This window comes from Mastigoproctus giganteus, chromosome 11 (genome assembly GCF_048544385.1).
Source record: "Mastigoproctus giganteus isolate SK-2022 chromosome 11, ASM4854438v1, whole genome shotgun sequence".
NCBI lineage: Eukaryota > Metazoa > Arthropoda > Arachnida > Uropygi > Thelyphonidae > Mastigoproctus > Mastigoproctus giganteus.
This window is the reverse complement of record NC_143585.1, coordinates 89,363,174-89,389,025: the sequence shown is the minus strand read 5'-3', so window position 1 is coordinate 89,389,025 and position 25,852 is coordinate 89,363,174. Positions and strand designations below refer to the sequence as shown.

General features: G+C 38.6%; 1 protein-coding gene across 1 annotated transcript; it reads left to right on the top strand.

Annotated features, from left to right (window-relative positions):
* Window positions 1–871: 871 nt before the first annotated feature.
* On the top strand, window positions 872–23,759 carry LOC150078242 (NFX1-type zinc finger-containing protein 1-like). The gene is made up of 2 exons (XM_090384507.1): window positions 872–955; window positions 19,953–23,759. Exons 1-2 carry the CDS (start codon window positions 872–874, stop codon window positions 23,757–23,759), a joined length of 3,891 nt encoding a protein of 1,296 aa, XP_090240633.1.
* The last annotated feature ends 2,093 nt before the right edge of the window (window positions 23,760–25,852 follow it).

The following is a 25,852-nucleotide window of genomic DNA, read 5'->3' as shown; positions in this document are numbered from 1 at the left end:
TTTAACGGGGATTTTTGAAGTAGCCCCAGCAGATCACCCAGGGAGACAGTCTGATAAGTTTTATCAGTGACATCGAAGGATATTCCCAAATATTTCCATGTCCAATTAATATCGCCCGGAGGTAACCTGGCTTCACCTATTCCGAAGTTCTTGGGCTCCACTTTGACCACCTTCTGCCTATCCGTGGCCACCCAAGATAGTGTCCAACTCTTCTCAACATTGATTCTAAGATCCCTGGCACTGAAGAAATTATTCGCCTGATCTAAAAGGCACTGCAAGCCGGATTGTGTGGAAGCCGCCAAGATGAGGTCATCAGCGAATGCCGAAGCATTCACATTATATTGTCCAAATTTAAAACCAATATGAGGGAATTTTACAAAATATTTGGTCTAAAACCAAATTAAAAACGAAAGGTTGACAAAGGATCACCTTGTCGCACTCCATTAGTTGGATATAGGCAATCACTCTGAACCTAATCGAGGTAACACAGGAGCGATTCAATTTAAAAATATAATTAAAGTTACAGGCAAATGTCCGCAGCGTTTAACAATAGCGTGAAAAGAGACTTTATATAAATCAAATGGAGTCTTGAGCGTTGATCAAAGATTGTAAAATAATCGTATTTTCGGCAACTCCAGTTGGAAGGAAGGCTTTCTGTACGTTATCCAACTTCATAATGACAGTCTGCTTGCAAGGATCTTGTGATACGTTCTCAATATAACAGGAGACACCAATTATTGGTCTGAATTCAGATGGCAATTTTGAATCGACCTTCTTTGGAATAAATGTAGTATATGCATCGTACAAACACTGGGGAATAAAATCGACCCATAAAAATATGTGCATAAGGTCAGTCAAAAGTTTTTCCGTAATGGATCTTAATTGCGTAGGAGTCACTCCATCAGGACTAGGACTAGATGATAGAGTTGGAAAAGCAGATCTTCATTCAACATTAGTAATAGGTTTATAAAGATTTTCCCTTATCACTGGATCTTCATAGCCCGCTGGAATATACAATCATCTTCTAAATTATCCCTACAAAAAATCTTTACAAAATTTGAGAAACATTGAAGATTCAATCACTTCTTCAGACGTCTTCACTGGATCCAGAATATTATGGGCACATCTTTTTCGATTTTTGTGGTAAAGACTTTTTTTTGCATACTCCTTTCCTCAGACGACATCTACTTAAGTCGAGTTTGAGGAGGCGATATCCCAACAATACTAGATTTAATACAATTATTCAATTCGTCAACATCCAACCTGTACTCTTGAGCTTCAGCCAGAAAGCGTTTAACTTTTTAATGGTCATAAACAGGAATCTCAGCTATAGAAGCCAGCATTTTATCGTGTAATAGCTCCTTGGTTTTTGCGGATGAAATACTTTCCCGAGTTTCCTTAGAACCTAATCCTTGTAATAATGACCTATCAAACAGACCACGGTCTACTCCACCAGAGGGGAGCTTGGACTGGCTCTCACTCGAGGAGATTGCTCACCCGGTGGAACCGACCACCTCCTGAGAATCATCCCCGACGTGAATCAGGGCCCCATCCGAGGTACGCTCAGTAGGTTGGGTAGGATTTCCCATAGACAAGAGGTCTCCTTGGGATATCAGATTGTCTAAGATTTTCGAATAGGATACAAGCTTCTGCCTACTATTTTAATCGCATTCGGTGTCCTTGATGGAAACAGAAGTTGCACGCGTTTAGTCAAATTCTTCACACCCTCCGTTCGAAGTTGGAGTTCGGCATGGGCGAGCATCTGGACTGTTTCATCCGACCATCTGGCTTTTTTACCCTTCAGGTTTCGATTTGGATGGGCTCTCTTCAAGTGGAGACCCCGACTAAATTTGGTAATAAAACAACGATGCAGACGGAGCACTCTAAGGCAGCAGCAGTAATTGGAGATACTGTCTCTCAAAGCTTATTTCGCGGAGATTTTAGGGAGGAACCCCGGTACCCCTAGACAAACACTACACTATGATCTGAATATTGATATTGTTTAGCCTCTTTAAATTTAAAAAGAATTTGACCTTTGTGTTACAGGCCAATTTTACCGAGATAGCTCCTCTTTCTTATTAGGAAACTGGTATGGCCATTGACAATTTCAATTTGGCCATTGTTTGGATGAGATAAAGTATTAACATCTTCCTGAGTTCTGCAATTAATGTGCGAAGTCAGAAAGGGTTCTAAAACAGCGATAATGCCTCAGTCAAGGAATCTAAGACATTACTGAAAGCGTCTCTAACGCCTAAGATGAAAATCTGTTTTTAGGAATCAGCCGTCTGAAGCCCAATATCTTTAGGATTATCTTTAGGAGTACTTTAGGTCACCGTCGATATCTTTAGGATTACAGTGTGAATATGATGTGAAAGTCCGTCATGCAAAACAATGCATGAAAAAGATAATCATGGAGAGGGGTCTTATCAAACAACTTTAGTAAATTGCAGTTTATTGAGATAGGATTAAATCCCTCCCTGTCATTCAGATGTTTGACTTTTGACATGGGTTTTGATGCAATGTCTTCACACTCCGAATGCGATAGATTATTGATAAACGTGGACACGTTGAATTGCAATATCTTTATTGCAATCAGTGAAAATTAGTAAATTTTACATGCATGCCAGATGCAATGCCCATAACAGCAAAAATTCTAGGGGTTGAACATTTCTTCCTACGATAGGGAGAAATATAGTAAGAAGGCTTTCTGGTTTCTATAAATACACGAAGCAGCTCCTCAGTGATAAACAGGCTGCGTACTTTCATGTTGAAAAGGGGAACTTAGGTTTATTTAGGAGATCGTTATGTTGAGTTCTGTAAAGTCATATTTAAATTCGATCAATATAAGTTGTCTTATTTGGAAAGTTGACTGGCCAATTAGTGTTTGCTGTGCGTGGATTACATTTTGGTTTCAAAATAAGACAAGTCGATGCTGTCTGTGTAGAAATTGTGCTTTTTTGACGAAGTCCTTTTAGTAAAGCAGAAACTAGTAAACCTATACGAGAACATCCAATAGTGACCTTCTGAATATTTAGTTCGATAAGTACGGTCATCACAGGTCAATAAATTCAAATTTACCAATCTCAAGCAAATTTCAAAATCCTAGATAGTATCGTCTATTCTTCCAGTGAAAACCAACGAAAATTCCACATGATCACTTAATATTTCAATACTTAAAACGTTTTTAACTTTTTCTTTGTTCTTGTTTAGGAATAGTCCTTGTTAGGCATGCACTGTTATTGGATCCCACCCCCTTGTGCATTTATTTTAATAAAATTAAAATCCAAAACGCCAACTGCCTTCAACTGATTCATTATCAACGAATTAAACATTGGTAAATTATGGCATCCGATGCTAAGAAAACAAAATAGTTTTATTAATTAGATTTAATGACATGGCCAATTATCAGAGGAAGAGATTTGTTCTTAACTTAGTTCAATAAGTATAATTACTTTCTTCCACAATTCTGGGCTTTAAAGCTGTACGCGAACACTGCTAACAATTTTGATTCTTGGTGTTCCTTCCTACAAATGATCGGACACAACCTTAATATTTGTATTTCTAAAGGCATTCAAGAGTAAGTTTATTCATGGGACTCGGAAACACTTCATAATTTCTCCTGCAGTGAATAATGGCTCCATGTTTTGTCCCCTTTCATCTATTCGAAGCGCGTAGTGCTTTCAATTTCATTTATCTCATTAGCATTTGTTTTAATTATTCCAAATACGCCACTGTCATGTTTTAAAATGCGCGGAACATCCTTTTATCGATGCATCTCTCTCTCTCTCTCTCTCTCTCTCTCTCTCTCTCGTTGACAGACAAGCGCTCACAATCCCACGCACAATTAAAGGTTATCTACGCACCCAGCGCTCTCTACCCGATAATTAAATTTTTCAGCCTTCCTTCACGTGGCCAAACAAAGCCCTGCGAATCACTGGCTAACTTCCGATTTGACGAAAAATTAAACGAGGACGATTGTTTTGCTTGTCCTCTGACATTTACATTATAAGATTAGCGCTCCTCTTGGCGAATTAATAAAGGAGAATGTCAAGACGGGCTTTTCACTGTGGCAGTCGAGCGACTACACGGCTTTTGTTTTTGTCGACACAACAAGTGGGCGCAGGAAGGGAGCGTGCAAAAGGCTCTGCTTTGAAAAACGCTTGACGTCCTGTGGCTCGTGACAAGATTTCGTCTTCCACGAGAAATCCTTGCGGAAAACCTTAGTGTGCGAAGGAAGGAAGGAACACAAAGAGCAAGTTAAACCCCCTTTTCATTAAAGAGTTTTGCGTAGTTGAGGCTGGGATGATTTTTTACGCTTCCCTTGAGGGCTGTTGAGGGAGTATCAAAGGAGGAAGCACTTGACATGCTCAGACTTGTGGAAAAGTACATTAACCATGTTAATATTGCAGCTTGTGTTCAACAATTCTTGACTGGAGGCCTCTTGGGGGGAAGGAAGCGGACACAGGGGTTGAAAGGCAAAACAAATTTTCCCTGATTGAGATGCGTGAAAAGATCTGAAGGTAAAAAAATTCCACTTTGGTTTTCAGGCATTCTTCGTTCAATGGAATGGGCGTTATTGCTGTCGTGTCTTCAAGTTTTTATCCCGATGAGCTAAGAGATGGTAGTCACGAAGTTGAAAAAACTTAATCAGTTGCAACTGCAAAGTTAATGCCGCAATTTCCTAGATCAGAAACGCTACTAGAAGTCTGAATGCAATTAAACTAGTACCTGACTCATTAACACCTTGCTTTTCGATTTTTTTTTATTCTATTGTAGCTTACTGACGTGTTTTAATCAGGAAAACTTCCTGTTGGTTCTGTAGTTCAAAAAATATTGCATAATCGTACCATGACTGTTTTCGATGCATTTAAGAGGCGTGTTTTCGTTCCGGAATTTAATTGGATAGCGTGTGCTCCATGACTTACTCTTAGTGGGTATAAACTGTTGCAAACCACAGCCTTAATATGAAAGTTCAGTACAGTTCGCTCTTAGTTCCATCCAGGCTCTTAGACACTTTCTGATATGGAACATTGCTTGCTGCGCTAATGTCCAAGTACATCAAATGGGATATAACGTCAAGCGAATACTATAAAACTAAAGGACGGTATTTTGTGGTAGCGTGTGGATTGACACGCGGCGTCAATAACTGCATACTGTGATTCAACCACTCAGTTGTGGTTGAGTAATAAATTATAAATACTGGAAGTAATGCAATACTGAGGAAACTTATGAATGCTGTGCATGCTTTGTGAGAAATCAATAGATTTAAGTAATGAAACAAGATCTCATTGCGAGTTTGCCTACATATGAAATCTGTCATTGCAAAACACTAATACAAACCTTGGTTTGTAAACTAAAACATGAAAAAGTCATCGATAAATTATACTCCAGTGCATAAATGTTATTTTCATGTTTGTCTTTCTCTTATTCACTTGATTTAAGTAAGAAGCTGGTTGGAATGTCCTTTCTTTGCGTGATGACCAGGATGGAATTCAAGACTTTGGCACCTATCGGCATTAGACGCACCAAAGGTTTCCCTCCATATCTATAATAAATAGGTATTTCTGCTGTTTTTATATATATAAAAAAAGAGTTAGCATCTCATCTTACAACAGTCATAATGCAGCACTCTCCCACAGTGAAAATGGATAGCAGCTAATATTTAATGACCGGAAATTAACCAATGTATGCTACCAGTCCATATGCTCTTTGGTACATGGAACCAGCAGTGAAAATGGCTTTACTGAACTAGTTGAACGTTTTATTTACGTAGTTCTAAGAAGATAGACCCAGTTCACGGTAATATCAGCGTAGTGGCTAAAACACTTTGGAAGTAGGTGACGAGTCCACCAGTGTGCCCTCCCATTTTCAGCCCTTCACGAAACCTGTTTATTACCTTTAAGATTTGGAGCTATAAGTAGTTGTCCGTGTTATAGGGAACAATTTTTAGTTCCAAATTCTACTCGAAATAATGATTATTTTAATGTGAATTTGTTCCTGGATCGTTCTCATTATAATTTTGGGTTGGCTACACATATTCAGCATGTCTACTTCGTGAAAGGCAACAGGTTTTTTAATTCTATGACTGAAAATTCAATGTAAAACAATCTAAAAACATAATACTTTTTTTTTTTTTCCGAATAGGATCAAGCTATTGCTCTTTTCAAAAACTCTGAAGTATTTTGTATTAAACATCCTCCAGCAATATACTCCAGAAGTAGTTTGTTTCGCTTCTTATATTCAATTTCATGGTTAGCTAAGTTACGTATCAAAACGGGGGAGTGATAGTGTGGAGAAAAAAGTAAACCAACCCACTTATTTTTGTGGGGATCTTTTTTTACCACAAAATCTATTCTTATTAGGCTCAATACCTTCCCCCCACCAACTTTTGCAGTTAACCGCATTTCGTAAAAGGTTTCTTCGCATATGTTTGTGTGTATTCAAGTTTTTTGATTTTCAATTTGTTTATGGCATTTTGAAATAAATTAGATTATCAGCGTAGGACTAATTTTAGATTTGTTGCTAAGGATAATTACAAACTACAGGTTAACTGCAAAAGGGAGGACGACACCATCCCACACTGGCCCGCTCCTCGTTTTATGTCCTTTTTTTGGTGTGATCCATCAGATATAATTATCTACTACGTAGCAAAGATTTCAGGATGCAGATTAACTGATATTGCGTTCTGAAGTATTCCTTTTAAGATCTATGTCAAGAGTAGAAATTGAAATTATCAAAAGCTGATTTATCGAAAAATATCCATTTGCTATAATGTAGAAAAAGATATCCGTTTGAGCTCTGTCATTCAGGACTTTATGCTCTGAAGCGGGTGTCCAGAAGGCTTTTGTGGTCCAGGAAACGAAACGCATTTTGATTGCTGAATGAAGCTCTTAAAAAATTTTAAATAAGAAGAATCCTATGGAGATTAGAAGGAAGACTTTTTGGCAGTTTGGGATTTCAAATTTTAGGGACTTGTTTCGAGTAACAAGATTTTCAGAGTTCGAGTGAGGTACCTTTTTTTTTTTTAAATCTTCTGAAAGATGTCGAGCGGGAAATTCATTACATTCAGAAGCCACCAGACCCGACTGTAGCCATTTTGAGTCTTTATTTGTTCCATTCAGGACACTAATTACATCAATGAGGTGCTGCTTGGAGATTTATCTTTCATAATATTCGTCGTTTTCTAAACTCCATTAGCCAAGGTATTGGTTGCATCATAATGGTCAAAGATGCTTTATAGATTTCGTGGTAAGTATTGACTCTTGATCACATTCATTTCCTACATGCCTTCTGCTTACATAAAGGGCACTTTATCTAGATGAAACCATCGCTTGTTCGCTCAGTAATTCTAACTTGCTTCGATGCAGTGATTATAGTTATGTATGGCCGAACTGTTCAACAAGGGATTGAATCGCTTTTTCAAGTATTAAATTGTTCTAGTGAATAGCGAAAAGATAATCTGACTACTTTAGTTTTTAAAGAACTTGCTAGGAAATGGCAGTTCAGAGAAAGAATCTGATTTATAAGTTGCGTGCCTAATATCTTTAGTATAGAAAAGGCACAGGTGGAGGAGTAATCCCATGAAAATGCGAAATTAAGCAAGCATTGAGAAGTTTGTGGAAAATGTCTGAAGCTTGATTTGCAGTCGGATTAATATTTTAATCTCCACCCACAAATATCGGAAGAACAGGAGCAATGCTGATAGATAACTATCCAAGTCTGCAATTCTACTCTTATATTATCAGAGTGGTCAGGAGGGAGATAAACAGGGTAGAGATGTATCCGCTAGTTAAGCTTAGTTCAGTGTAGCATGTAAGTTCCAGACTTGTCAGATTGGCTTAGAATAACTGTTGTCGCCTCCATTGTTTTTTTCCCCCCGAAATCATGGTAGAATGCACAGCAACAAGAAAGGCATGGGGGATATTTTGTCAATAGGTAGAATGCACAGCAACAAGAAAGGCATGGGGGATATTTTGTCAATATTCTACCACAGAAAATTTAATAGCCTTTAAATATGCACGTGCAAAAGCCCGTCGTATCAGAGTCAAAAGGAATCTTGGGTCAGCTTCACATTCTCCATTAGTCTGGTAGCAACACCAAAAGTCCGAAAAAAGGCCAATGTACATCACACCTTCCTCAATCCTAGAGAATAATGGATGTGAAATTGTAGACTCAAATACAATTGCAAACATTCTTGGAGATGGTCGCTTCAAAACATATTACACCTCCAGAGCTTCTGGTCCTCAAGGAGAAATCTGAAAGAAGGAAATTGAAGCTGTTCTCAAATAGCTGAGAAGGACACAATCATCCTTTCACACACTGAGAACTGAAAGCAGCACTCGCTCTGTCCCAGGCGAGTGCCTTCAGGCCAAAAGACATGAATTATGAGGTGACTAAACATCTTTCATCAATTTATGGATTGTCTGCTCTATATCCAAGAGCAGTTTCCTGACTCCTTGCATAAGGCAATGATACTTGCCATTTCCAAAACAAGAAAATCTAAAAATACCAAATAATTACTGTCCTACAGCTGTGACCAGTTGCTTGTACAAGATCCCAGAAAGAATGGCAACCCTCGACTCATATGGTATCTAGAAGCTAACAACGTCCTTTCCAGGATAGTGTGACAGCCGAAGAAACAGGTCAACGTTTAATCCGACCTGAAACATTTATTCGTGATGCTTTCCTGAAACGCGAACACTAGGTATAGGTTTTTTATACGAAAAAAGCGTATGACACCTCTTGGAGATTCGGTATTTTAAAAGATAACTCTTAAAGATACCAATGTGTCATTGGTATTTTATTAACTTCCTCTCAGACCGGTTATTCCACGTTCGTGTAGGATCCACCCTCTTTGGGTCCTTTTGCCAAGAAGCGGGAGTCCCACAAGGATCAGTTCTAAGTGTTACGCTTGTTTCCATTTTTAAGTTAACTGTATTACTGAACTGCGTTCAACCGTAAATAGTGCGCTCTTTGTAAACGACATTAGCATCATTTCACAGTCGCGCAATATTGAGGGTCATTCAACGGTAATTGCAGCACGCCATTGACCATGTCAACTCTTGGGCAATGGCTAATAGTTTCAGGTTCTTGCCTCAGAAGACAGTCTGTGTACACTTTTGTCGCAAACAGAACACCTTGAATCAGAAGTAGAGCTCGGACAAAACATCATTCAATTAGTACCCGAGATAAAATTCTTGGGCTTATATTTGATAAGTTGTCATTCCTAACACAGATCCGTCAACTTCGGTAAGCGGTTGTCAAGTACGTTATTGTACTCTACGCCATGTTCATGGGACATCTGTATTTTATATGTATGCCTAACGCAATGCCCATAACATCTCATTCTTCCAAAACTTCATCTACCAACGTCTGGATCTTTTCCGCTCCTTTTCTCCAAAGCAATTACGATTTCTTGATTTGACAGCCAGAAAAAACCGTCTTTTCAATAAAGTTCCTATGTTGAAAGAACAAAAGCAATAAAAAGTATAAATTATGAAAAATCTGTCATTTAGAATAATTTCAAAATTTATAATTTATTTTGGAATCTCTAAAAAGCGAAATTGAGTACCTAACATGTTTCTTGCTTGTAAAGAAGTTTGGTGATTTTCTGCTTTAATTTTGTAGTATTTTACGCATAAACTGATACTTCGATTTGTGCTATGTATTCTCTAGCGTATTTCGGTTGGTCATTATTAAAAACAGGTTCCTTAGTCTTTTTTTTTTTCATTTGAATGTATAAATAAATTTGTATCATTTTTGAATCTTGAACTGAATAAGCTCATGAGAAATTTAATTCCTGAATTTTTCTGGTACCGAACTCGAATCAGCTGAAACCTACTTATTTCTCTTGTTTTACGAATCGCTCATTCATAATCGAAATCTCTATATTTGAAATTTAAAATCCACAATTTCTAAAAAAAAATTTAAATAGCATTCCACTGATTTATTGGACATCACACCGATTGTTATGGTCATGTATCAGTGCATTGAAAACAAAATGTAATAACGTAAACGGGATAATAAAATTTCCCTTTCTTTATCACTGACTAAATTTTCTCCTTTAATTGTTGAATTCTGTTTTTGTAAATATTCAAATGTTTTTTTTTTTCTTTAAAACAAATAGCGAACCCAAAAGCGGTATATGATAACAATATACAAGTCCTATATCTTTGAGGAAGGGAGAGTTTTGGTGTATTTCTTAAGACCAGTGCATCCTCGATGTTGGTAAAGAAGTCAATCTCCTAATCGTTGATTGCAAGAGCCTGCTAAGAGAAGAGCAAGTACTTCTTTGGGTCAATGTTTGATTTCCAAAATATTCGCGATATGGGAGGATGTCAGATTCTTGATGGCTTCAAGCGGAGTATGATTGTTTTTCCTTTGTAGGATAGCAGGTTCGTGATATAACATAGGATAGGAGTTTGAGGTCTGCACTAGAAAGTGCAGATTGATATAAACAGATTTATAGTAGTTGAGGGGATTTCGAAGATTAAATAGAATTTAAAAATCTTTCTGGACGTCTAGTCTAGTTCGAAATTAAACTATTGTTGGGAGATAGTAACGACCAGGCTTAATTATAGTTTGAAATTAAACGTAATCCACAAATTCGCGTCAGCATTGACAGTAATTAACACTGTCAGAGTAATTAGTCCTGCAGGGAGGTTTGTCTGGCATATTCGCAGCAGATTTTTTGCCGTTTTTAGCCTGCAGAGAATTTCTTACGCCGATTCGGATAAATTCGCAAGATGCAAACAGACCACTTGCTAAGTTCATTATCTCAAGAACCTAAATCTGCTAATCTCGTTAAATCAGCTCACGTGATATTCTCTCACCAAAAGCACCTTAAGAAAATTAATTTTCTTAGGGTACTTTTTGATGAAAGAATCTCCTCAAACTGCCACCAATCATCAATGTTAAAACAAACCACTGAAACGTACAGCTATAACCAAATGTGAACATTCGAAAGCCACCAATCAAGGTCAGAAGATAATGGATCAAACAGAATTTGGGCTGCCCTCCTCCTATACTTTAATCTTGCTCTAATATATCATCTTACTAGTCTCTGAACATATTGCAGATTTCTTTGAAATTTGTCCTTTGCATTGTCTCTAATGGACTTGCCCGTATATCTATGGCGATAAATGAGTTTTTACTTAATTCGGAGGAAAACTAGTTGCAAATAGGTGTTTCCAGGCAATCAGTAATGAATAACGATGTGAATATCCAGATACAGAACAAGTATGTTTCTTTTCCGATATGGCTGCTTTGAGTTGCATATCAAAGAAGAAATAGGCAGATTATATCTTTATATCAAGAATAAATGGTTTTCGGGAACCACTCTTCTCCAACACGCGCTGGATTTGCATGTCTTGCATGAGTCCTAATTCTTTATATCTTCGAAGTTTCTGGAGATACTTTCCTTCTTTGAAATTATGAGATCAGTTAAATGTTTTATTTTCACCTATGATGTAAATGCAAATATTTTTGCACTACTGAATTAATCTTGTGGACATGCATATGCGGCAACATCTGATTTGTTAAAGAACGCATCTTTTGATGGCTAGGTGCGTTCCTTCATTCTACTTTGAATTCCCACTTGCCCAATACAAACACCATCGCAATTTCTTTCAGTTGTGATTATAACCATCTTAAAAATGACTACCTTACATCTGAAAGATTCCAATTGTAGGACTTAATGCTGAGCCACTCTAAAATAGGAATGTCAAATTACTTTTTAAATTTCTTTTCTACTTTAAAAGATAAGTTTCTATAGCAGTGAAACAACTTCGGTTAAAGGGACTTAAAAATCGCTGTAAGACGATGGACAGCTTTTTTTTAAAACTTTGATATTCCTCGTAAAAAGTCTCGACCTGCGAATCGATTACTACAGAGAACCCACTTATTTCTGGAATAAAATAAAAAGATTAGTCCCAGTATATAGGTGCCATTCGCAATTCTTGTGTTCATCCAAGTATATGCGTCAAATTTTTCCTGCTGCACGACTTTGCCTCTCTGGGAAGTCGATAAATACTTGTCCATTTGTCTCCTCGTTGCTCCAGGATACCTCTTGTTCCGAGGAAACATAACTGTTGGATAATCTGCTTAAAACCAGGGGGGAAAACTTAATTACATGTCTGAACTTCAGTGACTCCAGTAATGAGCGGAGAAAAGACATCCTCGTCAACATCACCGGGTTAGCAGCGGCATCTTTTTCCCCAACCTTCTTCCCCCTCCCCTTGACTTCCTTTCCTTCATTATGGCGGGTCGCCGAACGTGCTCCTAACAATACGAACTAGTGGGAAGACGAGCTGCCGCGAGATGTTGAATCCAGGCAAAACACGACAAGCATTATGCGCCTTATTTTCCGGAGGCTGATCAGGGGAGGGGACATGGAAAGATCTAATGCACTCGGCAAAACCGCCTTAAGCCTTGGAAAAAAGCCGATAAATCGGAACTCAACAAAAGAGAAGCAAAATCTTTTTCCATCACTTCCTTACCTACTTTTCTGTGTTTCTCAACTCTATTTTTGAGAGAGAGAGAGAGAGAGAGAGACGTAGGCTGTTAAAAATCGTTCCTTTTTTTTCCTTATCCGTCAGGCCGAAAGGGTTTTATGGAAATAGAATTCCGACTCAATTTTCATATGCTGATGAAAAACGCAAACATGGCATACGCATTATGTAGAAAATACGATTCTTCTATTTCCAGTTACTAAACAGACTGCTTTCTTGCAAGTCATCACTGCATGAAAATACCATTCTGGGAGCGGGTTTTTCAACATCAAGAGGAAGTGGAACCATTTGGACAAGACATGTGCAGTCTCATGAGACGGGAAAGCTAAATTTTTTTTTTTTTTTTCTCCCCCTGCTGTTTCCTCAGGAGTATAACTTTACAAAGCGAACTACTGCTTCGAACGAGGCGAGAAACGGGTTTCAGTTTAATTTATTTGAATAGCACTCGGGAAAAAATAATAATAAAAAATAACATCTACAGATGTCGAAGAGAAATGTGTGCCTTTGACGGCTCGGTCATTTTCATAGAGATGGATACAGATACTCGTCTCTTCACTCGCTTTAGTGAGATGGAGGAAGAAAAAAATATTCTCGCATCCTCCTCTCCTCAGGTGTTTCACAACTCATAAATACAAATTCAGAAAAATGTTTCAAGTTTTCTTGACTGACAGTGAATGAGTTCTTGGAAGGAAGACCTGATATAAAAGTTAGCGCTGAATTTTTTTTTATATAAAAAAAGTAATGAATGTAATTCTTCTATTTTATTTTTTGTGGAAAAAATTTGACCTTCAGTCTAAATTGTTTAGATGTCCGTAAATGAATAACACGCCCCAGTTTCCGTCACTGCCCTGGGAAGGCGGGCCAGGACACATTACAAGAGAAGAAAGCTCTGGTGGGGGTGAACCTGGTGTAGCCTAAGCATCTAAGAAGAGCCCCAAAAATTATTGGAAAGGAGAATGGAGAGATAGGAAGAGGGTGGGATAAAGGGGTGGAGAACGGGGGGCATTAGTTGAGATTTAAAAAGGAGACAGTAAGGGAACCCCTAGTACAGGACGTGCATCTTGGTCCAGAGTGGGAGTTGAAAGTGGATGGTAGGGTGAGCAACCAGGCAAAAGGGGTAGGGACACAAAGGGTGGGAGAAGGAATTGGGTGAAGGAGACTACCTACCCCAGGTGGTAGGAATAAAAGAACATAGGGAAAGATTCGTATGGTGGAGCAAGCTTTTTGTAGCTATGTCCCACGCTGGCCTGGGGGTTACCCTAATGGGCAGTTTCAGTGTTCCACACCATGCCAGCTAGTAAAAGCTTCAGCATGGTTGTCAGCTTGGATAATCATGAGGCACCACCTGAGGACCTGTATAGCTATTAGTGTGTCCGGTGAAGAGGCCAAGATAGAATCTTCAATTAATAACTTTCATTCACCCAATTTTACTTTTTATAGTTTTTTCTTACACTTCCTATTTTCTTTTATATATTAAACTAGATGTCGATCAGTGCATTTCGACAGGCGTCCTTTACGTAGAAAAGATTTGGCTTACTCCGTCATACCTCTACATTTTACGTAGAAAAGCGAGCAGGGGGCGGAGCTCCCTATTATAAATATTAAGAAAAACCACATTCCAAGCAATGGAAATGAAGGTTAGCACCTTCATTGCCAGGACTATGCTATCTAAAACTAGAAGAGATAAAATAAATACTGATATAAGAATGAATTTGGGAATACAGTCTGAGGGAGAAGATGATTACATCGCTTTTGCAATAGTTTGGACACGAAGAGAATGAATTTGACAGATTACCAAGAAGAATGCTTGAGATGAAAATGAGCAAGAGGAACACCCAGGAAGAGGCGGAGAGATTAGATTGGAGATGTGGAAACAAAAGGAATTGAGTGGGAGAATATGATAAAGAATATCTGAGAAGACAAAAGATGGACGGCTTTGACTCAACCTTAGGTTGGAATAGCGATGAAGATGAAGACACCATCTTTAACGCGTCAACAACGTTAAGTAAGATGCTACACACAGCACGAGGGTGCAGAATCTCACTTAACGTCCGTCCGGAGAGCATTACTGCGTTTGGTACACGATCACTGGAAACTCTGCTCTCTCAAAAGATTGACGGCAAGAAATCGGTGCTAGAGCTTACTCTTATGCCCAACTTAAAGACAAATGCTGTTATCAACTGTTCTACCTAAGTTGTTAATCTTTAAATTGTATGGTATCACCTAAACAGGCTTAAATCTGAAGCAGAGCTGTTTTGAAGGTTACTTGCTTTTCATCAGCTGGCTGTTACCACTAAGGGAACAAAGTTCTTCGTGATCGCGTATTATTGTAGTAATGTGCCTCTAATCAATCTGATTTTATTTATCTGCTTAAATATCTCTAGAAGTAAAGAAAAACATCCCCAATGTATTATCACACGAACTTAATCAAATCAATATATCGTGCGCCCCTGCTAGCTTCGCTCCCGATGCTGGTTCCTCAGATTTTGGAGAATCTATAAACATTACAACGCCTTTTCTATATTATTGTGGTTTCTATTGCATTGTGCGCAAGATTGCATTCCGATAAATAAAAATTGTCTTGGTAAATAAATAGTCTAGTAATTGGCTATATGCGCTGTACTTTTAACATGGTTATATTTAACTACAAATCTGCAGGTTGCTATTTATTTTAAGGGTGCTGAGCAAAGATTTTAATCTTACGGATAACTTAAGATGCGCTTAGAATTCTTATTTTTCATCTTCAACCGCTACTTTGGGACTGAATTTCACTTGAAAGCAAATTAAAATGTCATGGGTTGTTGATTGCTTCTAAGATACGATACCACACTGTTACGATCGCTTACAAAATGAAGATAGAATGGTTTTATTTCGGACAGCTTTATCTCATTAGTTACAGAATTTCCAGCGAGTACCCCCTTCCCTCATTCGACCCGACCTGTAAAAAATGCTGTAATTGGCAATGTCTAGTGCTTCCCGTAGGAGAAAAATTTATTAAACACAAATTCATTTCAACATGCTAAAGAGGAGGGAGGGGATGGAACGAAACAACAACGATATTACTTTTTAATGAAAGAAAAATATATAGTTAAGAAACGTGCAAATCTTAATGTGTTCTTTGTATACGTGGCGCCATCTCTGCTTGTCGCGAGGAAAGTGTCAGCTGTCAGGGACAGTTTGAGATTTAATTATGTCTTTAAGCAGCTTATTCCCCTTAAGAGGATTTCCGGCTTTTGAGGCATTCGGAATTCGGGCTGTTAGAAATCTCGCGAGACCACGTAACGCGTCGTATTCTCTCGCGCTTTTCCTACCAACAAAAGCTGTTGGTTGAGTAGGGGAACGATGGAGGGGGGGGGGGACTAACTTGGTTCGGAAAAGCGGAGTGAAACAGACTCTCATTAAGAATTCCGTCTGTCAGAGGTATAGGACGAGGGGAACGCTGTTATGACTATTTCTGAAACCTTTTGTCGACAAGTGGTGGTGCTGAAAGCTCCGCGCGCGTGCTCTATCGATCTGCCTCTCCCCTGGCATTCTTGGCATATGAGAGAATCACTGTCTTGTCTGATTATTAGAAACGAGGGTTTGTACTTCGGGATATTACTTTTTTTTTATTTAAAAAAAAATCCACGATGGAACGCGAGCAAGACCCTTCAAGAAAGGCAATTATGGAAGTTGCCACGTTAAATTAGAACTTCTAGAATACCTCTAGTTCGATGTGAAAAGTTTTGCATTTTTTTATGTAAATTTGGTTTTAAAAAATGTTCTGGTTGCAGTTCGCTGGGACGTTTTGTTGCACAGACAGGACTAGAGATTTACAACACCTCTCCACTGAAATTACTTGTGGAGACCTACTGCTAAAGATGTAGGTCCTAATATATTGTAGAGATCTTTGATGCTCAAGGATTGTTCAAATTTCAGGCTTTGCAATTTTCGTATTCATGTTATAGGCTAGGGATGAATGAATAATTTGTGACAATGGGTTGGACTTTACAGTTCGTAAAGTTGTTTGGGGCATTTCTCACTAAACTCCTCCTTATTGATTCGAATAAATAGCCAAAGGGCTATTTGGTCATGGTTTCGGTCGGTGGAATCCCGGGGCTGTTAAAGATGGTAATCTAATTTTATATATAGAGCAGCATTGTTAATTTTATTTATCATGGACTTATTTGGAGAGGTCTGGGTCCGAATCCCATAAAGCAACAGGAATTTTTAAACTTTGGTCCATCTTAGATCGACCAATTGAGCCATTTTAAAATGGCGCCTCGGTGGGCAGGAGCAGCAGTGCGTAGCACACGCTTCTTGAATAGACCGGGGTTAGAGTCCGTGCCCTCAAAATAAGAGGATGCGGAAAGGTCAGAGAATGACCACCGCATATTCCCGGAGCAATATGGCCTTAGTTGCTAATGCTCCTAAAAACCAAATAACAAACTAACAAGCCATTTAAATGGGGCTCATTGTGTGCTTTCAGGTGGCGAGTATTATTCGGAATGGTTACATGGGGTCAAGAGTTCACAAGGTAGAAAATATAAGAATATCGTCGTAAATTAGAATCGTACAATTGACCTTGTAATCGGTCACAAAAACAGTTTACATAGATATACATAAACAGAAGTCATTAGAATATTATCAACAGGACAATTAAGCAAATGTTATTCATGCAGGGCTGCAAGGATTTCCACAGCGTCGGAATAGATTATTATTATTAAATCCGTTTTATTGTAGCAAGTGTTTGCTTTCTCCCCTTTTACACAGCCGACTGCTAGAAGGGTGTATAAAAGTGTAGTAATAGCAATTGTTTACAAAAGTGTAGCTATTTACAGTACTGTACTTACAAAAGTGCAACTCATTTACAATATTATTTAAAGAATGCCATTATTGGCAAAATTTAAAGAAGTTATTCACAGTATCGTATAAAAGTAGATGTTCACCGGTTTTTATGTTGGTCATTCCATCTCCTTTATATAGTTCAAACTTATTTATACTCCTGTAGTTCAAGCAAGCTGTGCGCTTCAGTCTGTACTGCTTACTTTTGGAGTATTTCACGAGGTCTATTGCCAATGAATTCAAAAGAGTGATTCGTTCTAAGGGAAGTTCTTCAGACAGGAGAGGTTGGACAGTAGAGAATGTAACAGTAGGTATGGCTTGCCATTACTGCATCCAGCCCTTGAAATAGATGAGTCCATGAAGACTGGTGTCAATCACACCCGTTAGCATCTGAGACAGAAGAATAGTCCTAGATGTGTGAACTCTCCAACGAGTGATATTTAGGTTGGTATATAAAACGGCCCTGGAGATCGTGAATGCGTTGCCTGTAATCCTATTCATCCATCGCATTACCCAATACTCGACTGCCAGGAATCTGTTTATATACGACTCCGGAGCAGAAGACCAGATTGGCGATGCATACAGTGCAATTGGTTGTAGACGCCGCTAAACCTATCTTCTGACTACATTGACGTTCAGTAACCCTGATAGTTCTTGTCGAATTGCCCACATTGCTGAGTAAGTCTTCGTTTTCATGATCGAGAAAGATGATGGTTGCTTGTCTATGCCTCACTTCACGTTCCAAAATATCCCGTAGGCGTTCAATTGGGCTGAGGTCAGGCGAATTTAGAGGTCAATCAAGATTAATTATTTCTTCACTGTGTTCTTCGAACCACTCGTGTACAGTATTGGAGCGATGACAAGATCTTTTCGTTTCTGTTTGGGGAAAAATGCGACATAGCATGGTGTAATTGGTCTCCTAAGAGCTGCCGGTAGATTTCGCCAGTGAAAATGTTTGTCCATACTCACCAAGGGACCTAGTTCTTTCCAGCAAAGCGTGCCCCATGCAACCACCGCTACCTGCCTGGATAGTGGGCACCATGCACGGTAGGTCTATGGACTCATGCTGCTTGCGCTAATGCTACACGCCGACAGACGCCTCCGTCGGCGTGTTGCATCAGGTATTTGGGCTCGTCCAACCAGCACAATGATTTCTAGTCATTGAGTGTCCAACTAGCATGTTGTTGACACAACATTCGCCGCCGACGATGATCAGCAGTGAGATGAGGATGAATCTTGGGATGTCGTCTGTCGAATCCCAGACGTCAGTGTGCGGCGCATAGTCATTTGGGATATTGTTCTTGCCTTCCCCATATTGTATTGCGATGTCAGCTGTTGCACCGTGACCTGCAGTTGAGCCCGTAGAATGCGCTGCACCCTTGGCTTACCACTAACATCCAGTTGACCTTTGAATTTCTTAAGTTTCTCAGCCTGAACTACCAATCGGCCACTTGTTCCAGTAAACAAATCGCTGGCTAAAAGCACTTTCTACAATCTAGTCAAAATCTCTTCCCCTGTAATTTGAATTTATGGACCCTAGTTCTAAAATTATTTATTAACAGTGAAAATTCCGCCTTCATTCGTTTATATATAATAGAAATTATTGCAACACCTTAGTATTAAGGTATAATGGATAAATGATGCCTGGAAGTGGGCTTTTTCTGCATCTGCCAAGAAAAAAATTTCCGATCAGTTATACCTTCTGCACTTAAAGTGGCTATCCAATAAATGGAATACTGTGTCCATTAAGTTGTTCGTACGCACTTTTGATGCCCCGGCATGACAGCATTGTATACAACAGGAAAGGCAAACCACAATTCCCAATCTTCTGTTTAATTTTCTGAAACACCCTAGAAATCGACCAAAATAGAACTTTTTTTTTTTTTTTTTTAAACAATTACAGAACACAAATCTTGGTTAATATTTTCCATAATTAAATTAACACAACAACAGGCACCAGAATGTGGTCTAACTCCCACAACCCAGGATCAATATGTAATTATGTCAAATATCTGTATTCGTGAAATACTAACAGAAAGCCTACGTAGGCGAGTGGTCAGGAGTGTAGTAACACACGCTCTTTGAGTTGACCGAATTCAAGTCCATGACTACTAAATACGGTCTATCTGCCAAATCGCACTGGACCAGCGTGCAGATTATTTATTGCTTATGATTATTATATTGCTTGCTGTTGTGATTACTTGTTAATAGTTAACCGGTAAATGTTTAATAATTGTGAATCAGAAGAAATTAAATTGCACTGATAGTGCAAATAAGTGAATGAAATAGAGGAAGACCAATGTGGATAGATAATCTATTTTAAACCCGACAAGCAATACTCTTAATATGCCGTGTTATCAGACGCCACACAAGCATGAGTTGCTGCAGCCTCACTTTGTTGTATGGTATTCTCAGTTGCATAGCTGTTTTCATCAGGGATGACATCGATAAACTAATTCGTGGAACACATTCATTGAACTGTGACTAAGTAAAAATTAATATTAATTGAGTAAACTCAAATATTCACTGCAATTCAAAGAGTGAATTTTGAATCTTTAATTCAATAAAAGTTAACATTATGAGTAGCTGTATGTTGATATATTTTTTATTTTTCTGTAGGTTAAACTGGTTTCAATGGGCGAAAGAAAGGTAGATTCCGAACATTCCTCTCTCCGTGGTGACTTTGCCTGTGCAGATGTAGACAGCACCTTAACAAGCAAAATTTTCTCTAGGCTAACGGATGAAACCGCTAACAGAATCTTGGAAGAATTAATTATCAGGCAAAAAAGTTTTTCCCGATTCTTAAATAGCTTCTCTCTTCCAGAGGACGACGTGCATACAGTCATAGTTCTCCTTGCTATAGCCTGCGAATCGGACAAAAAAAGAGAGCTTGGTAGCATCCTTGATACTTTGAGTGCATCATATACATTTCTTAACCAGACTGTCCCTTGCTACATGCGACGTTGCCAGAAATACTGCTGCAAGGCACTTGAATTCATAAAATGCCTCGTTATAATTCACGAACACTCTACATTTCCTATTTTATCACTAGATGTTATGAATATAATAAAGAAAACTCTGAAACCTATGTGTCATCTGGCGGAGGCAAGATCACTGAACAAAACTATCCGTGAAATGACGACTGACATGAGCAGCAAATATAATAGTGTGCTAACACCAGCGATCCAAATAAGACCACGAATACAAGTATCAGAGTATCCGACAGGAGAAGATATGATTACATTGCCAGGCTCGTTTGTGAATCCGCGAATACTGTATTACAAAAGCAGCTCCCATTACTTCGATGTGCAGTGCAATCTTCTGAAGGAAGAGATGGTGCGACCCATCAGAGAAACTATACTGCAATTTAGAAAACTTAAATCGGAAAACCTTCAAGTCTGCAAGCTGCAATCCTCTCGCTTCTATTACGATGTTCTCCTGATTTCCCAGGAATACACAATTAACGAGGATATATATCGCCTGAGAGTGACACTGGACCATGATGTGACTTGGGAAGTCAGCAAACATCTGAGGAAAAGCCACCTTATTTTCTTAACTATAAATGACTTTCGCACTTTCACAGTATGCGTTAATGTAGATCGAACTGCGGACAGGACAACTGGTAGATGTTGCGACATTCTAGTGAAAATAGTAATGGATTGTAAAGATCAGTGGGCTCTTTTAGCTGGTAGATACACAGCGATGGAAACGGAACTGAGTTTCCCAGCTTCTCCCCTTTCACTAAACGTGCTGAAATCAATAGATGGACGTTGTTATACTCTAGCTGATATAATTGTTTTTTGCAACAGGTTAGACGCTCATCCTCCATATCTGACAAGAAATTCAACTTATGGCTTCGAGGACAAATCTCTTGCATTGGTGAATCTTTTAGAAGCTGTAATTTGCTCATTGCCTAGTGCTTCTGTAGAAGGTGTACCTGATATTTCGAGATGTCGTTCAAGGTCCAGATCGACATCTGTTGAAGACTCAAAGTTAAAGAAATGTGTTGTACTTGATGAAACAACATGGCCATCAGCTAGCTCTCTTAATATTGACGAATTTCAACTTAACGCTTTGAAAATTGCGCTGACTAAAAGTGTTGCGTTAATCACTGGCCTTCCAGGTACAGGGAAAACCTTCTTAGGGCAATTGATCGTCAAAACGTTAGTTGCAAACGAACATCGCATTAACTCAGCTGGAAGAAAAGTGTTTGGCGCTGTGAGCTCTTTCCCCATTCTCGTAATTTGCAAAAGCAATCATGTATTGGATCACTTCTTGGAAGGACTGTTAAAATATACACAGAGCATTCTTAGAATTGGAGGAAGGTGTAGTAATGACTTAATTAAACCTTATGAGTTAACAAATATGTTGAATGCCATACGACAAGTTCATTCAGAGTTCAGAAGCGCCCAAGATTACTGGTACACGCAATATGCTTTGCAAATAGTCTCCAGGATAATGGGGGTTAGTACCGACAAAATTCCAATCATTAGTAAATCTTTTGAAGAAAAACTGAACAGATTAAATTCTTGTATGAATCGCATAGCGTCCGGACCTCTCGACTTTGCCAAAACGATGGCTGAAGACGACGGCGACTTGGAAGAAATTCTCCTCCGGCTGTCTTTACATGAAGAATTTCTTCATATCAATAAACTGGAAGCCTGGTTATGTCTAACTCCGCATTTATTGTATCGCTATGAAGATATCGCTGAAGTGCGGCATCTTGTTGAGAAAGCTGAAATGAATAAATTCTCAGTTCCAGAGACAGTTTATGATATTTTTCAGTGTAATGAAAAAGTCAAGAAGGGAGATCAAAAAATCAATTTACGCGTACAGGATATTCCAAAAGCTTGTGAAGAAAAATGTGAAACTGCGGAAGGAAGTATTTCTTCAATAACTGTTTCAGTTGAAGACAACACATCTAAAAGAGTCGTCAGCCATGATGAAACTCTGAAGTTGGAATTAATGCGTTTCTTTTGGAATGAATATAAGCATACTAAAAACGAACAATGTATTCGTATTTCGAACAGTGCTCTTTGGCAAATGGATCTTGTTTCCCGTTGGCGTTATTTGCTTCAATGGAGAAAAAAACTGGAAGAGGAAATTATAACTGATATTTACAAACTGAAAACTGAATTTATCGCTCAAAAGGAAATGCTTGATAAATGGACAATTGAGTTTACAGTGAATTTAGCGAAATCGTGCAAAATCATAGGGCTAACTATGGCCAGTGCAGCTGCCAATCGGGCGCTTATGGAAAAGTTAAAACCTCTAATAGCAGTGGTTGAAGAAGCAACAGACGTTCCTGAGGCTTATCTCGTTGCATCCTTTCCTCCCTCAATCTGCCACCTGATCTTAATAGGAGATGATAAACAATTCACAATGAAACTTGCAATAGAAGATACTTTAAGGAATCTTAACCTAGATAATAATTTGTTCATTAAATTTTTGAGAAATGGAGCTGCCTTTTGCACCTTGCAAACCCAACATCGAATGCGACCAACCATAGCAGATCTTTTTACAGTCTGTACCCTACCTCCTTTTGCCAGCAATCACTTCTCAGTTCTAAATTATCCAAGTGTTAAAGGAATGAAGACAAATATCTTCTTTGTTCATTACGAGAGATCCGACAACTCGGATTACCACGAAGAAAATTTCCTTGTATCTCTTTGTTGTCATCTTTTACGTCAAGGGTACAAGCCATGTCAGATGGTTATTTTGACCATCCATTCTGACGAAAAGTTCGTTATACGAGATCTGCTCAAAAGGAAATGCATAAAAGAAGTAAGGGTAGGTCATGTAGCTAATTTCCAAGGTAGAGAGGCTGATATCGTCCTTGTGTCATTTGTTCGAAGGGACGGTCAACACTTAGATTTAAGGAAGGAATACAGACTGCTTTACGCTTCTCTATCCAGAGCTAAGCATGGTCTTTATTGCATTGGCAACTTTTGTAAACTCTCCGATGAAGACTGGCTTTGGCCATTGACCATAACTAGATTGCAAGAAAAGGGAATGATAGGATCTGCATTAACACTTCGATGTTTCAGGCACCCCGAAAGACAAATTTTGGTGTCTAGTAGTACTGATTTTGAACAATCTCCTAATGGTGGTTGCAACAGTCGCTGTGATAGCAAACTTCCATGTGGCCACTTGTGCCCCGAATACTGTCACCTCAACGACCAAGACCACAAGACTATTGTATGTCGTTCGATATGCGGTAAGCAGCTGTGTGACAGACATGTCTGCTCTAACATGTGCACAGAAACGTGTATAGATCCATGCTGTGAAGAGAATATCGAAGTATCAGAAGTAGTTATTGTAGAATGTTCCGATTTTGAACCAATTTCAGAACTGGACAATGAAGATACCCAGAATAACACTGAGGATTCCACTCCACAGGACAACGGAGTTTTAGAAAGGCTCTGAACCTATTTGAGGGACACTGGACAATGAAGAAAGCATCCCCGAGTTGGGCTGAGATGTTACAGGTTAAGCGTATTGGTTAAGACATCAGATACATGGTTCATTATTTTATTCTTAACATTTTGTGAGAGTGGTATATTCGTTATAGTTTTAAAGGGAAGTGTTTTTTTTTTTTACCGTGGGAAGACTTTAGTTTTAAAGAAACTGATTTTTAATGTGTTAAAGATTTTTAATGTGCATTTTTAGGCAATTTACAATGTTCAATGACAATCCTGGACTCTGCTTTTATTATAGAAATACGTTTTATAGGCATCAGTTAATTTTTAATCATTGCACTTTTATATATAAATTTACTTCTATAGCAAATGTTATATTTTTGTAAAAAAATCTTGTTACTTTTTAGAATGAAATGATCATGCATTGTTTAAATATTCATTTTCATTTGTAGTTTCTTTCCATTAAATAAACATTCCGTTGTTATTAAAAATTGTTTTTTTTTTCTTTCAAAAAACTCGTGCACAAAACCCAGACAAAGGAATGTGGCAAACATGCCTGCTTTAAGATGTGCGCAGAAGCATGTCTATGTTGATATCATTAAAAACACCTCATGGTTTCAGGTGTGTTATTGGTTTTTTTTTATATATCAAGCTTTCCTGTAAGTTAGAGCTAATAAATTTCAGAATATAAAATGCACGTGTGAAACGAAAACAGGTTTTGTTGTAATCAAATAATAAATATCTACTCTTATACTGGAAGTTTCGATTTGCATGCACATATGCGTTTTTCCAAAAAAGAAAAAAAAATGGGTAGTAAACAAGCTTAGTTCTTGCCATCCAGAAAAATCTTAATACTCAATCTTCCAATGCAAAGTTATCAAGAGTTATTGCCGCAGGATTTCACTAAGAATAAGCAACTTCTTCGAACGGACGTACAAGTATATTTTTTACTTATGAATGGAGTGATGAAAGCTTCCAGTATTCATATCTAGTGATATAAATGACTTTTAGAATTTAGAAAACTTCCTGGACAATTATTTTGGGAGATTAAACTGTCGAAACGTCAGTTTTGGACTGTCATTACAGATCAGTAGCCCCCCCCCCCTTCTATATCTTTCACAGATGGTATTCCGCGCGCTTTCCGCAATTGTCCATTGCTTAACTAGTACGTTCGTTTAGACCTGTGCCTTCCCGGCTCCGACAATGCGGTTCTTCCCCCCAATATATCACTCCCTTTTAACATGTGGCACGTTTGCTTAGCCCATACTCTCATACGCGACATTTCACAGATTGAGGGGAGGGAAAAACTCTACTCTGTAATTCCGAGGTTCTACAACACTTATATTATTAATACTGCTGATTATTTATACTTGTATCTCAGATATTTTCAAACTGATTGTGACACTCGTTTACAAACTTGCTCTCTCGACTCGGTGATCAAGAATAAAGCGTATCGTGTCCCTTAATTCCATCACAAAATTTGTGATTACACTGTCTTCGGATTTTTACCTACCCATTATGTCTGAAAAGGAAGTAAACTCGGAGAAGGTACTGGAGCCGATAGTTTTTGGAAGGTTCAACAGGGCACCAGGCTACTTTGTAGTTGATCAAGTTGATGAGAAAACCCAAAAAGTCTCACCCGGGCCAATTTGAGTGAGAAGTCGCTTAAATCGCGCTTCACATCCAGATCTCTTGCGAGTTCAGACAATGAAGGTGATGGGGACTTAGGAGGTTGCCCGCCCTCACAGATGCAGGAAGACGTTCAAACAAGTACCTAAGAGTGCTTGATAGAGTTGCAATCCTCCAAAAGAGGTTACAAAGCTTCGCAAGTAATAATCTCCATCTCCAAGGAAGCTACCTTAAAAATAGCCAGATCGTGGGGTAAAATGAAAAAAAAAAAAAAAAATACTACAGCTTTTGGTCGAAAATTAAACGCTGAACTCCCACCAGCTAAAACCAGTTATACTCATGTATGTAACATCCATGGAGCCTCGAAACCTTCATATGAAGTCGTTACAAGAAAGCCCAACGTTCTGTCATGTTCCCCATACATTTCTTGAAAGCGCAAGAGGATCCTAAGTTAACCACCAGTGAAGAGGC